Source organism: Pseudopodoces humilis, chromosome 5, assembly GCF_049639895.1.
Source record: "Pseudopodoces humilis isolate 2021_Gansu_Grassland_sample_001 chromosome 5, ASM4963989v1, whole genome shotgun sequence".
In the NCBI taxonomy this organism is placed as follows: domain Eukaryota; kingdom Metazoa; phylum Chordata; class Aves; order Passeriformes; family Paridae; genus Pseudopodoces; species Pseudopodoces humilis.
The window spans coordinates 21,222,465-21,240,154 of record NC_142204.1 but is presented as its reverse complement, the minus strand read 5'-3'; the positions used below and the strand labels follow the sequence as shown (position 1 = coordinate 21,240,154).

Here is a 17,690-nt window from a genome sequence, read left to right as displayed (position 1 = left end):
TCAAATAAAACACTTCAATTTCAAAACAGCAAGGTTCCCTAACAGGAAAGTTAGGAATACAGCAGAGAGATATATTTTAAATCTTATGCCCAAAATTGGCTCAAGCTGGATAAGCATAAACAAGTCCAACAAATCAGCCCAACGGTTTGAGCAGAGTTCTTATTTTGGGAGCTTTCCCATGTCAAATTTCCTTGTAAAACTGTCAAGCTGTGGTTTCATTTTCTTAGGGACAACACAGCTGCTTACATTTGGTATGCCAGGTACATTTTCTAAACACCAATGTCAAATCATCTTGTCACTGATGAGACTCCAGGAGTTCCCACCAGTACTAATAGGATTTTGGATGTCCTCTGCCACTGCAGGGCAATTTTCTGTAAAAAATAAATGTTAGCAAAGAGTGAGTCTTCCCATTGCAGGACTGAAAAATATAATCCTAAGAATCCCATATCAAAAGAGAAAGGAAGGCTGAGGACTGAACACTGACCTTACCCATCGAAGAGCTCATAACAATCCAAGCTTGAGGAGGAATCCATTCTTAGGAAGGAGGGCAGCAAAATAGATGCTGCATGAAGGCAACAGGCCCAAAAGTCAACTGTATGAAAACACAGCTATTGAACACAGTAGTCCTGCTCCTTTGGGCCCCCCAGTCCCACTCCATTCCTTTGAACATTCTTACAAAGACAATTTAAATTTCACAGCAACAAAACACACTAGTTTAGATAATTGGAAAAAGCACTCCAGCGTGTCTCTCACAAGAGTAAAGGGTAGTCAGCTATAATGATCCAAGTTTATAGTCTAGCAGGACATCAATATTACCACTGCTGAACATAGTTTTGCAAATTCAGTGTCTTTTGCACATGTTGCTGAAAATGTGAGAGAATCGGCAGAAAGGGCTCCCATGACCTCATGTTGAAGTATTGGATCACACCTCATACCCCCCTCATAAATCTCTTCCTCAGCGTGGAAAGGCTTCCTGGATGTATTCTGTCAGCTTGTTGACTTGTCCTGGCTTGTACACTATGGAAGGGTTATCTGAAGTGTTGTCAGAGCAGGCTGTCCCATGTCTGCCTTGGGCCCAAGCTCAAGAAAAGGAAAATTTTCACCCCTGATGGTGATGATGAAACCCAGAATTTTCTAGCAACGGTACCTTTTTTGGAAATTAACTAGCAGTTGCAGCTAATGAAACTCCAAAGATTTTGAATTAAGAAATTCTCCAAGTCTGAACACAATGAGCCACCAACATGTCAATGAAAAGTCAGTGAAAAGACAGTACGATAATATTTTCTATGACATCATTACCACTGAAATCAAATTTAAGTGGACACAGAAGTACAATTGAAATAAAATTTAGGTAGACCCAGAATGTTAGAACTGATATTTTGTGACGCTGCTCAGCAAATATTTGCCTGGAGAGCTTCTGTTCCATGGATGGAGGATGCTACTCATTGCAGAACACAAGGGTGATTATCCTAGAGATATTTCACACACATTTCAGCTCCCGTAGGTCTGATGTATAAAGAAAGAAAGTACTCACAGAGCCTGATGTGTGCTTAAGATTCCTTGGAGGTTTCTCTGCCTAAAATCCTCAGTTAGTTTTTCATGAGCCCGAACAACATATCCTGTATGGAGTGTTGTTCAGGAAGGATTTGGAAAGGCTTCTGGGAGGAAGAACCTCACCTCATCCCCTCCTGTACAAGCACAGAGTCAAGAATGAGGAGTACAGTATGCGGGAGGATGGGTCAGGAGTCTATTTTCATGTTGAGGTTATGTTTTTGGTTTGTTTTCCTAGGAGGACTTCCATCTCTGGAAACTGGAAGGCAAACACAGGTTCTGCGATGCTAGAACAGATTGCAATGACAGAGAGGTAAGGAAGAGTGTTTCAAGACAGTATTAGCTATTCTTGGGTTAGAAGGGAGGGATTGTACTTCCGACTTTGGTTAATTGAGAGAACTGGTAACTGAGGCCTTCTGGGAGGCTGGATAAAGACTTTAAAAGACCAAGCAGTTTCTTAAAAAAATACTAAGGACACAAAGGCAAACTGTCCTATTTTGAAGAACAGACTGAAAGTACAGCTAGAAACCAGCATTGCTAAATCATTAGATCTTTAGTGAATGTAACCACAGGAAACAAGACCAGCATGCTAGGTCAAGCACACCAGTACAAACATGTAGGGATAAAATCAGAAAGGTCAAAGCACAAAACATAAAGTAACATGAGGTTATTCTAAGTACATTACTAATGAGAGGCAGACACAGAAAAGAGTTTTTCTTCTCCTTAACAGAGGAAAAAAACTGTCAGCTGAAGTGCTGAAAGCACTTTTTTGCTTTAGGCTCACAAAAGTCGTCACTGTCTAAGCTAAGGTCTTCTCACTGTTGAAGAGAGCAGAAAGAATTTCCTCATGCATCTTACAGACTAAAATCTGCAGATGCTACTTCCGTGTATTCAAATCACTGTGATATTTGCTAATACTGCAACTGGCTGACACTGTGGACTCATGGTAACATGCTTTGCTGTAACTCTTATCCTGCAGAACTAACACTTGTTCTCATCACTTTTCTCCATCCCATCTAGATGGGTTGGATCCCAGTAGATTATTCATAGGTTTACAGAATCCATAGATTACATGTAGGCATTCATCCTTAATGAATTTAAGATTTTTTCAGATCATACTCCAGTTTGTCAGTTTCATGATTAATTCTGACTGTCCATTTGGGCACCACAGTTGAAAAGAAATAGCAAGGAGCTGGAGAAAGTCCAAAGGACAATAAAAGGAACATTCAGAGAAAACCTAGTGAGCTGTTGAGTAAAACATGCAACAATTCTATGTACTTCTATGCAGTTTTCCACCTTTTTCAGTTAGCAGACCACTGATATTTTTCCAGTAGAGGTGTAGACTAAAGCACAATGAATCCCTGCCTGCAGTGCAGAAGTTCACTTTCCTTCATAACTGTTACAGACCTGGAAGAAGTTGCCCACAAGCTGAACACCACTTCATCCTAATGATGAAAAAAATAAAGAGCACAGGATCTTTAAATACAGGAAAGCCTTCTATATAAATATAGGCTTTTCTCATTACTTACATTACAAATATAATACTGTAATAAATAAATTATAGTTTAAAAGGTCCATTTGAACATTTTTTATAGTTTCTTAAAGTAAGGATAGCACAGCACAGAAATCGATTCTCTGAAAGGGATGGCAAATCTCTGTCCTCTTTCAGACCAGATTAAGGAAATGTCTCCTCTTGGGAACAGGAGAGTTGTGCAGGCAATCATCCAAGGCCCTTTCTGCACCTTTAGTTCTGCAAAACAGGGAAGCCAAACCCCAGATCAGATGCTGAAGGTGACTCTGGTAAGACCATAATAGTACTGTGGGAAGTGTTCATGATGATGCATCCTGGCTGTTTATAACACAGCTGAAGCTAGACACATGAAGGGTAGACATTACCTTATTGCAGTTCTGTAGGACTAAAACCCAGATTCCTGCCAGCCTGCAACACTGCATTTTGAAGGCTCATTTTGTTAATCGTACCACAATTAACCACTCCAGCCTTATTCAGCCATAAATGCAACAAACCCTGTTGAAATATATAAGTTGTCAGAACATTAAACAGGAATGTGCTCAAGTGCTCTGATGAGTAGGAGCAACCTGAAGTACCTACTGAACAGTAAGTACAAAGGATTGAAATGTTCAGATGATGCAGAAATGACAGTAAATCCTCTGAAAATGCAGCACCTGGTGCATGTGCATAAATATGCTCTTCTTCCCAATAATGCTCCTATTACACCAGCAGCCCTGATGCTCCCAGCGCTCACCTATGGCCAACAAACATGGAAGATGTGCAGCCACCAGAGTCTCTGGCATGAATAATAACTCCCTGAGCCTGGCTGCTGAGCCCAGACACCTAGAGATGGTCCTCAGGAACAGAGGTGGTTCCCACAGGGCCACAACAGTGCATGAGGGGTGCTCTCTGTGCCTCCTCCCTAACTCATGCACTCCATAATTCTCCTCTTCCTTAAACTACTGACTCCTCCTCATACACTGTCTTCCATGGGGGTCCAGGGTGAACACACTTAGTCTCCTCATTAGGGATAAAAGAGCACTGGTAGTCATATAAGTCATAATTTTTCTTCTTCGAGAGACATTGTGTTCACACAAGTTGATCATTATATTGTCGAGCTATGGGGACTCTGGCTGGCTTCAAGGACATAAATTTGTTCTTTAGCCAGAACAGCTCTTTCTCCAGTCCCTGTAGGGTCTGTGAAATGTCAGTGTTTTCATGAGACTGTGGCCTTCCCTCCCCTCTCTGCATCTTGTCATAGTCCTGCTTACAGATCTGCTGTTCTGAGATTATTATTTTTATTTAAATGGCCAGGACCACGGCACAGCTGCACAGGAAATAAAACCAGGCTGCCTCAGTCCCTCCTCATTTGCACAGCAGGGGCATGTGGTCCCCCCATAATATGCTTCTTGTCATTCTCTCTCCTCCTCTGACTCCAGGATAGCTAAGGGGCCACCAGCTCACATTCCCGTCCTGGGATGGATAGGGAAAAGTGCTGCAGCCCGAAGGTCTCCCTCCAACAAATAGTGCCTATTCCATGTGATGAGACTGCCTGACTAGGAGCAACACCCAAGGGACAGAAGGAGGCTTGAGACTGTAAAAAGATTAAATTGAAAGTAAATTGTAACATGCAGGAGCTACTGCATTACAGATCAGAGAGGGGATGACTACTCCTTGCTAAATTCAACACTCACTTTCTGATCCTATTCCAGTCCTAATGTCCAGGACGTCTTATCAGGAGAAAGCTGCCTGCATAATGGAGGGCTTTCAGGCAAAGCCAATACAAACGCTGAGGGGCCAACACTACTGGGAGATTAAATGAGCTAAATATTTATAGCTTGGCTGAATGACAACCAACTGGAGATCTGATGTAAATACCAAGGAGGGAAAAAAACATTTTAAGGTGGCTTTGAGGGCAGGGTTGAATCAATCTGAAATGAAGGGAAACTTTAGGCAAGATTCTTTTTTTTTTCCTCCATCTCCTGTGCAAGAGAGGGAGTCAAGGACCCAGCAAAGCACATGAAGGACGCCTTGTAATAAAGGCTCCCAAACCTTGTAATAAAGGCTTCCAAACTGCTTTGTGTTCCTACGGGCAGCAGGGTGGGTGGCTGGTTTTGGTGGGATACCCAAGGACAGCTAATACTAGGCCATGCTCTTGTTTCTGCAGGTACAGACTCTGGGCAGATGCCTGTGCAGAAATGTTTGGAGGTCTTGATATCTGCGCTGTCAAAGCTGTCCACAGCAAAGATGGAAAAGACTATATCATTGAGGTGAGAGCATGGGCAACCTGAATGTGAGTCTCCTTTGGGAAGTGTAGCTGCAGGCGCTCTGCCTTGGAGCTCACATGCGCCAATGTCTCGCATACCCCTGCATGCTCCTGCAGTCTCTGCTCCTCCGTGCCCACAGGCCATCCTCATAACACTGATATGTTAGGAACCGATTCAGAGCCCCAGCCAAACTAGCAGATATACAGCAAAGTGTCAGGGTTGAAGTGTCTTCCTTTCTCAGTGTGGATTGTGAAAGGAAATGGAGAGCCACAGAGTGCTTGGACACCTCAGCTTTCCAGCAGATGATTCAGTTCATTAAAAATCTCAGTTTCTCTCTGAATGAACCTGTCTTTCTTCAGTCGCTTTAAAGGGGACTTCCAAACAAAAATCCTAGCTGCACCTAAATAAAAAGAGGAAAATAAATTTTGAGAGTATAGCAAAAGGTTCACAAGCAACCAGAGCAACTAGATTGACCAAAAAAGAAAGGTGTATATTCTAAAATCTTTTACCCAGACTGTGTTCACTACAGTAAGAGGCCATCAAGACAAAGCACTACAAAGTTAGTATGGGTAATGTGTACTACAACATTTTGTATTCAGGGCTGGACAGACTGTGGCCTTGAGAGCTAAAGTTCAAGGTGCTCCTTCCCAGGCCAGGAGGCGTATGGCAGATATGGAAGTGGGGTCAAATCATCCTAACAGGGCAGAGAAAGAAAAGCTGGCTGGAAAATCAAAGTGGAAACTGAAGAGATTCCCTGGAGAAGAGACAATCCAGCAAGTAAGCAAGTGCCTCTGTCAGTATGTGACTTGAGGAGACACAACATCTGACCTGCTGTAAACTCCACCAACACAGGCCAGCTGAGGAAGACGAGCAGAGCCAGCCTATTGGCTTCATGCAGGGGTGCTGACACACTGGAAAGCTATGTGTGGGAGAGCAGTCCCACCCGCTGAGGGTTGGGATGCTGATGAGAACCACATGAGCCCTCCAGTGACTGTGCATTCCTGCATTGTGTATCTGCTCTCCCCAGGGAGGGGAGCAGTGACCTGTCAGAGGCCATGTGACAGAAGTGTGCTGCCAGCAACCAAACGCTGGCAAGCCTCTGTCTTTTCCTGAATTGATGGGGCCAGGGCTAATGGGTCTGCTCCTGTGTGCAATTCATCAGCACCTAGAGGAGCATCCCCTAGAGAAGACTGTTTCCCTGCTGTGCACTTTTAAATCTCTACGTCCCTGCAGCTGGGAAAGAAAGAGCAAGAAGGCAGCCTTGCTAGAGACAACTGTAAAGACATTTGGATTGCTTCCACACATGCTTAGATGTGATATGTGGTTTTCATATCCCTGCATATATTCTTGCACATAAGCCTATGTACGTGCACACACAGCTAGTTCTGGGCTTAAAGATTATAGGCCTCTGTCTGGGTATGCCTCTGGGTTTTCACATCTGCCACTGTGTGTGACTGACTGGTGAAAAGCACATCCGTACCCTAACAGCCATCATCAGCTTGCACACGGAGAAATGCATGCTCATGCTCCTCTCTCTGTGACCAAGGTAAGCAGCAGTGCATCTAATATCACACAAATCAGAAGAAACACAATATCATTTCAGATGGCTCATGCTGAATTATCCCAGTGGAGAACCTGACTGAGCTGGCTTGATATACCAACATCTAGCAGGCATTCAGATGCCTGGCTGTTGTTGGGAAAAGAAGTAGTGCAATATAAGGAGCAGAACAAAGCCAAACAGGCACCTTTTTATACAGATCTCAGGGAGATATTGACAAGTAATTAATTGCCTCCAGCCAACTTCCTGGGGTTCTTTTCTTGATCTGAAACTGATCCCTTGTTTTGCTTTTTTACTTTTGATAGGGGGAGAAAAAAAGTTATTTGACAGAGTGACAGTTGTATTTTCTTGGTAAGAGGGAACAGTGTGCTGTGACATTTTACAAGAATGCACACCCAAATGGGCTGAACAAACAAGGAATTTGCACAATGCAATTGCAGGCAGTAATTAATTTTCACAGTGCAAAGTAGTTCTTCAGGAAAGATTCACAAAGAGATAGTGATGGGCAGTTCTGTGAACTGAGACTTAGCAAAGTGGTTTATTGCAAAAAAAAAAACAGATTAAGACAGATGAGTTATCAACAGCACAAGAGTAATCTTGCACACATGGTATTTGCTCTTACTTGAACTTCACCTCCTTTCCTTTTCCCATGACAAACAGTAGAATATGTTACCTTTCTGCCTTCAAAGCCTTAGCACACTTACGTACCATTTTCATGGCTCATATTGAAACAGATTGTGAATTTAACAGTAAATGCTGGTAATTCTTTTTTCCTCTGCTTTAAAGAACTTTATCACTTTGAGGGAATATTCAACATAAGTAGTCAGCACTCAATCAGAATTCCTCAAAATAATGTAAATTCTCTACTGGTGCCAGCAGCCAGATTCTCAAAAGAGTTCAGGAACATTTATGGTTTAACAATCTCCCCTCTCCCTCTTTTTTCTTTTGGTGTTTTTTTTTGTTGTTTTGTTTTGTAATCAAGCCCATTTCCACAACTCTGCTAAGATGAAAAATATGAAGCAAGTGGATGGCAAGCAAAATGGTCCATGTGATTTATTCTTTCACCTGGAAGAATAAGATAAGCCCTGGCTGCCATGTTACTAAACACGCTTCTTGCTACCCTGCAAGGAGCCCTGCTCATCCCTTCAGCAGTGTCTATCATTTGTTTTGATATGTCCAATCATTGGTTTCCTTCCTTCCTTCCTTCCTTCCTTCCTTCCTTCCTTCCTTCCTTCCTTCCTTCCTTCCTTCCTTCCTTCCTTCCTTCCTTCCTTCCTTCCTTCCTTCCTTCCTTCCTTCCTTCCTTCCTTCCTTCCTTCCTTCCTTCCGCCACTTCCTTCCTTCCTTCCTTCCGCCACTTCCTTCCTTCCTTCCGCCACTTCCTTCCTTCCTTCCTTCCGCCACTTCCTTCCTTCCTTCCTTCCTTCCTTCCTTCCTTCCTTCCTTCCTTCCTTCCTTCCTTCCTTCCTTCCTTCCTTCCGCCACTTCCGCCACTTCCGCCACTTCCGCCACTTCCTTCCGCCACTTCCTTCCGCCACTTCCTTCCGCCACTTCCTTCCGCCACTTCCTTCCGCCACTTCCTTCCGCCACTTCCTTCCTTCCGCCACTTCCTTCCTTCCGCCACTTCCTTCCTTCCGCCACTTCCTTCCTTCCGCCACTTACTTCCTTCCTTCCTTCCTTCCTTCCTTCCTTCCTTCCTTCCTTCCTTCCTTCCTTCCTTCCTTCCTTCCTTCCTTCCTTCCTTCCTTCCTTCCTTCCTTCCTTCCTTCCTTCCTTCCTTCCTTCCTTCCTTCCTTCCTTCCTTCCTTCCTTCCTTCCTTCCTTCCTTCCTTCCTTCCTTCCTTCCTTCCTTCCTTCCCTCCCTCCCTCCTTCCTTCCTTCCTTCCTTCCTTCCTTCCTTCCTTCCTTCCTTCCTTCCTTCCTTCCTTCCTTCCTTCCTTCCCTCCTTCCTTCTCTCCCTCCTTCCCTCCCTCCCTCCTTCCCTCCCTCCCTCCTTCCTTCCTTCCTTCCTTCCTTCCTTCCTTCCTTCCTTCCTTCCTTCCTTCCTTCCTTCCTTCCTTCCTTCCTTCCTTCCTTCCTTCCTTCCTTCCTTCCTTCCTTCCTTCCTTCCTTCCGCCACTTCCGCCACTTCCGCCACTTCCGCCACTTCCGCCACTTCCTTCCTTCCGCCACTTCCTTCCTTCCGCCACTTCCTTCCTTCCGCCACTTCCTTCCTTCCGCCACTTCCTTCCTTCCTTCCGCCACTTCCTTCCTTCCTTCCTTCCGCCACTTCCTTCCTTCCTTCCTTCCTTCCTTCCTCCCTCCCTCCCTCCCTCCCTCCCTCCCTCCCTCCCTCTCTCCCTCCCTCCCTCCCGCGAAATCACCTAACACTCCACTCTCACACATCGGAGTGTGAAAAACAAGCCCAGGTTTCAGCATCAGATAGGCTGATGACAGAGGGAGAACCAGGATGGTGTTTTCCTGAGTCTCTTTGCCTGGGCACTTTTCCTTCGCTCCTTATACAACTTATCAGGCAACAGCAGCTGCACCAGGAGCAGCCACTGACCCTGGGCAGCTACAAAGGCTGGGTCCATATGTGTTGTCATCTTCTTGCCTTGCCCAAGCTGTTCTGTGATTGCCCAGGAAGGGATGAGTGCAATCTGCCTGTAATTCACATATTCCTCTCAGCCAGTTGATTTACTCAGTATTAGCATTTGTATCTGCCCAGTTCCAGACTAATTTGCCCTTCCTGGAGGACAGGCAAGGTGACAGCTCATGATTCTTTTCAGTTCAGTGGCAACCAGCTGTGTCATTTTACCCACAGAAATCACCACCATTGTCAAAGGCCTTCCCTTGTGCATGTGGTTGTTCACTCCTGTGTTTGCTGTCTCCCACATCTCACGTTCCCCTGCCAGACACTACACAGCAGATTGCCTCATCCCTGGTGCACCTTCACTGGTTCAGGTGGAACCTGCTCCAGGGTTCACTTGGAACCTGCTCCAGGGTTCACTCCCCCTGGTGCCTTTGATTTTTAAAGCACCAGCTTCCTCTTCAGCCACTGCAGCTGCAGAAGTAGGGAAAAGCACTCCTTGAGACGGGAAAATCATCTCTGGGGCTCTCAGCATAGGAAAAAGATGAACCGGTTGAAGCAGATTCAGAAGAAGGCCATGAAAATTATTAAAGTACTGGAGCGCTTCTCCTATGAAGACAGCTCCCAAAACAGCTGTGGTTGTTCAGCCTGGAGAAGAGAAGGATCTGGAAAGATCTCATAACACCTTCCAGTATGTAAAGGGGGCCTGTAAGAAAGGGACAAACCTTTTAGCAGGGCCTGTTGCAACAGGACAAATGATAATGATTTTAAACTAAAAGAGGATGATTTTATATATATAATTTAGATTATATGTAAGGAAGACATTTTTTAGAGTGCAGATAGTGGTGGATGCCCCATGTGTGGAGACATTCAGGTTGGATGGGGCCCGAGAGGAAGCTGATCTAGCTGAAGATGTCTTTGCTCATAGCAGGAGTATTGGACTGGATGGCCTTTAAAGCCTCCTTCCAGCCCAAGCCATTCTACGAGTCTATGAAAAGCGGGTTTGAGCAGAGCCGGTGACTCCCAGGGGGGCGGGAGCCGGGAGCGCGGCTCGCCTGGCTCTCGGCAGGGTAAGGGCATCATCTAGTGGTCACACGGCATCATCTGGTGGTCACATTGCATCATCTAGAGGTCACACTGCATCATCTAGTGGTCACACGGGCCCCTCGCACCGCGCCGTGCGGGGACACGGCAGACCGCTTCTCTCTGGGGAACTGTAATTGCCGCATTCCCTTTTAAGACAGGAGTGGAGAGGAAGGAAACCTGCGCAGAGACCTGGGAGAGGACCCCCAGGAGTCCCTGGCTGGTGAGACCCAGGTGGGAACTGGCCATTCCCTGACATTGTTAGGAAGCATCACATTCCTCACCTCATTTCTCAGTGGAAGAACAGCTAAGTGGACAGTGGAAGGAGAAGACACCTTGTGTATTTTGCCAAACACTGGCATATAATTTTCTAACCTTCTCCTTTTGCCCCCTGGGCCAAGTAGGCCATGGATGTAAACATCAACCCCCTTTCCATGTGTACCATAGTTAAAACTTTCTAGGTAGCTTTTCTAGTGTTCATGGAAGACATCTATAGAAATTAAACAAAACCTTTCAACAAAGAGGTTTAAACAAAAACATTCTGCAAGAAAAGAGCAGAATACAAACTCAGTGAACTCATCTCACTGATCTTCTCTACTTTGAATCTAAAAAAAGGGGGTGCAAAATTTTCCATTTCCTTCCAAGAGTGTATTCTTGCAGCCTTGCCAGGGTGGAGTGTACTTCCGATTGTTATCTGAGAGTGAGTCAGTGCCTTTCTTGAGCAATTCAGCCTTCAACTTTGCATTTCCAGGGATTTTAGTGTTTGCTTTAAAAATAAATGCAAAATAAAATAAACTCTTCCAACCCTGATATTTTGGTACTATTATATTTACTCCAGCTGAATCTTAACTTCATCAGAGTACAGTTCTTCCTGTGGGATTTAGCTAATGTTTGCAAAATACTTGATTTATGATGAACTGTTGAAAATCATGTTTAGGGCTGCTACACAGCTGAGGGTCTGCTCTGCTTTCAGTATTATTTTTGTGAGGCTATTTCTTACCTCGAAGACCCTTTGACAGTTTTCCTTCCCCCATCCCCACAGTTCTGCTTCCCAGTTTTCCCCAGTAGATTTGTAGAACTTGCTTGAGAAGCAGTTGTATCACAGCATTATCAAGAAGACAAGCAGAGACCAAGTTTATTTTCCTGCACTTGGTGCTGGTTTGGTTACATCTTATTCATTACACATCTGTGGTGTTTATTTTCCCTCTCAGGGTGCAGTGCTTTGTGTTCATTAATCCCAAATGTTTCCTGGTTTCCTCCAGTCCCTGTTGCTCTCATCTCCTCAGGCTGCAGTACATGTTGTTTCTCTTCTCCTGTGACCCTTTAAGTTGCAATGTCACCCCCAAATACTGTGGGACAATGCCAGAGAGACCTTATCCATCAGCAGCATCTCCTCAGGACATGTGAAGGAGAAAATTTGTATGAAGTCGATTTAGAAAGCTTCCAGCCACCATAAGTCTTGCCTTGGCTTGTAAGTTGTGAAGGGAAGGAAGATGGAGAGTTGGGGGAAGTACATTTCCAAAAAACCCTAAGCGAAATCCCACACCTGGAAAAATCAAGCATGTTTTAAGCACGAGGAAAGTGGTGACTATAGATATTGGCAAGGATGTGGAGACAAAACAGCTTAACATAAGAGGTGAGTTGAAACAGGCGTCTGCCAGCAGGAAACCTCCATACTAATTGTTGTTTTTGCCTCCTGTGGCAGGTGATGGACAGCTCAATGCCCCTGATTGGGGAGCACATAGAAGAGGACAGACAACTTATAGCTGATCTGGTTGTTTCCAAAATGACTCAGCTTGTCATCACTGCTGGATCTACGCCATCACCACTGAGGCCTTGGGTATGAATGGAGATTTGTGACCAAGTTATTTCCCTGAATTTCTTCCTTTCTCTCTCCTCACTGTGTCAGACATCAGAGAGTTGAGCAGTCCCATATGGGAGTGTATTGGATAGACTGATTCCTGCTCTTCCAAAGGAGACTCTCACAGGCTCTTTGAAGTGGGCACCCCTAAGGAACATATCTCTCTCCCTTACTCTCCTTCCAGATAAATATGACATCACACCAGTAGCATGAACATGCATCTAGACATTCTGACTTGCTAAATTCATTGATTCACATTGAACATGGGCATTTTTAGAGGTTCTTCTAATACCCAGTTTAATTTCTGTCTAACACCATCCCTCACGATAGGATTGATTCTGTTTTTTGCATCGCTGTTCTGCTTTCAAGAACAGAAAGTGGGAATCTCCAGCAAGACTTGTTCCATTCCTTACTGCAGTTTCTACTTCAGAGCTGTCCTCTGCCACCTTCATCAGGGGGAGGCTTTATTAAAGCTGAACGCATATAAGAACCTGTTAATTTTGCATTTAAACTGACTCCTTAGTTCTTCTTGTGTACATCCATTTTGAGTATCAAATGCATCTAATTTTACTGCCACATTTCCCAGGGGCAGTTCCATATAAATGAAACACCCCAGAACATAACCTGAGTATCCAGGTGTACCTGCTACGCTTCCTTCAGTATCTAACGGACAGTCAAGTGTGAAGTGTGATTTGAGGACAACAAATCTGTACAACAGAAGAGACAAGAGAGTAAAAAGTCTGAGGGCAAAACTGAAAGCAACACACTGGTACAATTTTCATTTCCACTTGAGACAAAAAAATGGGATAAGGCACTTTATGGTGCTCTGCCTTTGTCATATAACAGTCCACTCCTGCTAAACCAGGTCCCAGCATGAAGGGTATTCAGGGTAACTCCAAGTTTTACCTAGAGTGAAGGAGTAAATATTTAATAGACACTGAAAACGCTTTGAGGCAGGGAAAGTGGTACAGAAAAGAGAGCATTTACAAAGTGGAATTTAGAACTACCTTTCAAAATAGCTAAGATATAGAGTGTATGAACTAAGAGCAAAGGGCAAGCCAACAGAAACTGAGAACATGGACAGATGCATCTGTTTTCCATGTCTGTAACATACTGATACAGGATTGGATTGGTTTACAGCAGACCTAAATTAAGGCCAAAACAAGAACAAAACAAATCTTGAAGGGATAGAATGTCAAATAGAAGAGTCAAACAAGAAAAGGATCTTCATCAGGAATAAAACCTAGAAATACCTGTATCTATAATCAAGAAAACTAAACCCACAAATATGTTAACTAGAATGTTTTACTATGGAGAAGGAGCTTGGTGCCACAAACATCACAAAAATTGTACATGCTACATTACTAACATAATGATATAACAGCTAGAAGTGTCCAGAGAGAAATAATTAAATATGAGGCTGGTGTGGTGCAGAACTAGAGACGCAGATGAAGACTTCCACAGAAGGAATACAAGGAGCAATTCTGAATATAAAGACAGCAGTACTGAATACACAGAAATATGAATCCTTGGATATCCTATGGGTATGAATAGAATACCTATACATATTATTGGACTCTATACTAGTCTCTGGGCTGAGAAAAACTGGGAAATTATAAAACTGAGAGCACAGAATTTACAGAGATGGAAAAGTAACAGGTCACAACAATGTGAGGCTTCAGCTATCAAGAAACAAGTCAAACATCACAGTGAGACAGCAATCCAGAGGGAGGTAAAAACACCTTGACTTTGCCATAAGAAACATCCAGGTACAAATTCAGATAGTGAGTGTGTACCATTAGATTTAATGTCCAAGGGACAAATGTGATATCAAAAAGTAAGGGTATGACCACAGGCGTGAGAAAAGAAAATTAATCAACTCCTTATCAGTAAAACTGTATTGATGCTATTTGAGAGACCACTGTTTTCCAGAATGCATACATACATTTCTGACCTGCTCCCGAACCAAGAATGTGAGAAATAAACTTGTAGAGTTAAATGACAAAAAGAACATTCAAGACAAATTAGGGAAAAAAATCTTTCAAATTTGGAAATCTGAGATTTAAGAGGACCTTTATGTGGCATCATACAAGTAATAAAAGGAAATGTAAAAAGGAGAGAAATTAATTTTGAGGAGCAGATAGAGGAAAGAATGAAACAAGTTCTTTGAGTTCATCAGAAAATGGAATCCTACCAAACAATTGGTGGGCTCTATGGATCATCCAAAGTTAAGGGAGGAAAAGAAGACAACAGGGACAGCATTGTGACGCTAGGAAATGTAATTGCTGAAAGTGGGGAACTTCTTTATCTCGTTATAGTTTTTCCTGATCAGAATGACACAGAAAAGAATAAAAGCAGTTATTAAATCAGTGATGACTGATATTTTAAAAAAATTATTAAGCCCCCAACTCCAGATGGCCACATGCAATGAACTGAATTTGGGAAGAGACTAAGCTGCCAAAAAAACTGTAATATCATTAGAAATAGTTGCTGCTCCAGAGGACTGGTGTACAAAAACACAAATTATGTGGTTTGAAAACTGTAAGAGCAATGTAGAAAAATTTAGACAAGTCATAGACTTTATGAATTTTCTCAAATGATAATTTAAAGAAGAACACAAAAGAATAAATAAATCAGTGGAAACCATAGCTAAGGGCATTTACCACATGATTTTTTTGCAAAGAAAAAATGTTCCATTCATTTCCTTTCGATTCTTTTCCTTTTATTTCTTTGGAAATTCTTTCATGAAGTGGTAGATAACAGGCAATCGGTCAGAATGATGTAGCCAGTCAAAAAGCCTTAGGCAAGGTAACAGGCAAGCTACGAAAGAAAGCATGGAGGGGCTAAAAGGTAAAGTTTTATTGTGTAGTAAAAGCTAACCTCAGATATAGATACCAGAAATTTTAATTCTTGCAAACAGTTAACAGAGGGGTTACTTCAAGGATACTGAGCCAGGCCATGTTGATAAATGTTGAGCCTAGGACAGGATAAGATGTTAATGAGAAGTTTGCTTCAACATGAAACACCGTCGCATGGCTACACTGTGGTTCTGTCCTCGTCTCTCTGACTCACCACCAGACTTTCCCTTTACTGTTTCTCTTCCAAAGGCAGAAGACCTTGGGCTGGGCCTCACCCCTTTATCTCTCAGCTTCAAAGACCTGATTTGCCTTTATCTCTGAGATGCCTTGGTTGACTGTAGGGAGAGGCTGTAGAGGTGAATATGAGATTTAATTCCTTTTCTTTGCCTGGTCAAATCAAGACATCTTACAGCATTAGAACAGTTAATTTACATCAACACTAAGGTAAGGTTTAGTTCCCAAACTATGTAGGGCTAGAAGCCGTGACTGGAAAATTCCCAGATTTTCCTTCCCCACAATTTGCAAGTCCCAGATAAACAATGCAAAAGATGGGATGGCAACTTCATCACATTTATGTTAGTCACTTGAAACTAATTTCAATGCTTCCAACTATGAAGCATTTCTTCCCATTTCCAGAATCACTTAGCTCATTCTCCTGACCTTTCAGGAGCCTTGAAGACCCTTTTATCATGATGTTCTGCATGTAAATAATCCAGCATGTACCAGCCTATCTGTCTCCAGCTTCCCTGGTTTTCATAAACAATTTTGTGCAATAGGCTTACTCAGACTTTTGTTAACTTTGCACCAGCCCTTTGTGCAGCAGTTCTGCATTGCTTAATCTGTTTATTAAAATATCTGTCAAAAAGACTAAACAGCGAGAGAGAAGAAAGAGCAGATGGCACCAAATTATTTGCGTTAGTCAGGACCAGGGATGGCAGTGAAGAACATCTGACAGAGCTATGTATGTTCAGTCACCACAACAGCAAATGAAACTTCATATGGGAGACTGAAGGCTAAGCTAAGCTGGGGGTAGAGAGGGAGAGCATAAACAATGTGCAGAACTTTCAAGTGGCACCAGCCATTCCCTTGAGAAGTACTTTGTCGCATACAGGCTAATGAAAACCATTGCTCAGCCTATGGTTGTGTTGACAAGGGAAAAGCAGGAAATTAGGATGCAGGAAAAATGAACTGGCAATGTATACAGAGAACCCAGATATTTCTTCATCTGGAAAAATGTAAGCAGACCCATCTCTGGCATCTGCAGGAGAAATTACAAAGCTGGGAAAGAGAAGTTGGTGATGAAAACAATCAGGGGCTTGGAAATATTCCCATGGAGGGACTGGAGGGATTCTAAAGTCTTTTGGCTGTAGAAAGGAGGTGAATGACAGAGAGGGCAGTGAAGGTTTACAAAATAATGAATGGCCTAGCATGGGCAGGTTGTGAGAGCTAGTCTCAAAACTCAGAACAAAGCAACACACACAAGAAATGGGAAAGACAGTGAGGCTGAAAGTTGAGCAAGACTCAAAAGGGTCTGGATGTAAATATCAAAACAAAATATCTGGAACTGTTGCAAAGACTTTGTAGAGCAGATAATAAGCTTCATGTTTCAGGGCTGAAGCTGGCCCATGCTTATTAGCAATCAAGAGGAGATCCCTTAGGGTACAGAGATGATTACTCCATAGACATTTCCATGGTTCATCCCTCCTTCCTTCAGAACATCTGGTGCTGGCAACTGTCCAAAATGGGAGATGGGACTAAGAGACCCCCTCGGGCCAGATACATTTGGTAATTCCTGATTGCCTAAAAAAACATTCTAAGTTGTAACTTCGTTGTTATTCCCTGTGAGCGAACAACTTTGATGCGCTTTTTTACTCAGCTCTCCATTTCAGCCCTATGAGATTTTACCAGCCAGATGCTGCATGTGTGTGAATGTATATTTAAGGAACACTTCATGACTCTACAGTTCCTGTATTACCTCAGGTCTTCTCTTTGGGGACTCTGTATTAACTGGATTGGCTTTTTTCCCTCTAGCCTCCACAAGTTCAGCCTGTGTCAATGAAATCTCAGGCTGGACCTCCACTTGGACAACTGTCACAACCACGGCCTCCTCCACAAGGTACAGTTCTCTGATTCCCGTGACAGTGATGACTCTGAGTCCTATCAGTTTGCCTTCTAAATAGAAGGTATCAGGATAAAGGTTTCGCTCATTTTCCAACTCACTGCCAAGAAGGCAGCAAATTCAGTGTACTATTAAAGCAGATACTGTCATACTACACAGCAGCTCAGAAAGTGGGATGAAAATTCAATATAGATCCAGTTGATACCACTGGTAGGACTTGACTCAGCAAAACAAGGCCACTCAAACTGGCACTGGAGCAGGATTCTGGGCACAGAGTACATTGTGTTTGCGCAAAGCTGTGCAGCTACAAGAGT

The 17,690-nt window shown here is 43.4% G+C and overlaps 1 protein-coding gene across 3 annotated transcripts in view; it reads left to right on the top strand.

Annotated features, from left to right (window-relative positions):
• Positions 1–17,690, top strand: part of SYN3 (synapsin III) — a 187,953-nt gene that overhangs the window by 163,521 nt on the left and 6,742 nt on the right. For all 3 annotated transcript variants that reach the window (XM_088055066.1, XM_005527544.3, XM_088055067.1), the window contains 4 exons: positions 1,790–1,864; positions 5,229–5,331; positions 12,244–12,378; positions 17,289–17,373. In XM_088055066.1, coding sequence (XP_087911192.1) covers positions 1,790–1,864; positions 5,229–5,331; positions 12,244–12,378; positions 17,289–17,373 — 398 coding nt within the window. The remainder of the gene's footprint in view (positions 1–1,789; positions 1,865–5,228; positions 5,332–12,243; positions 12,379–17,288; positions 17,374–17,690) is intronic.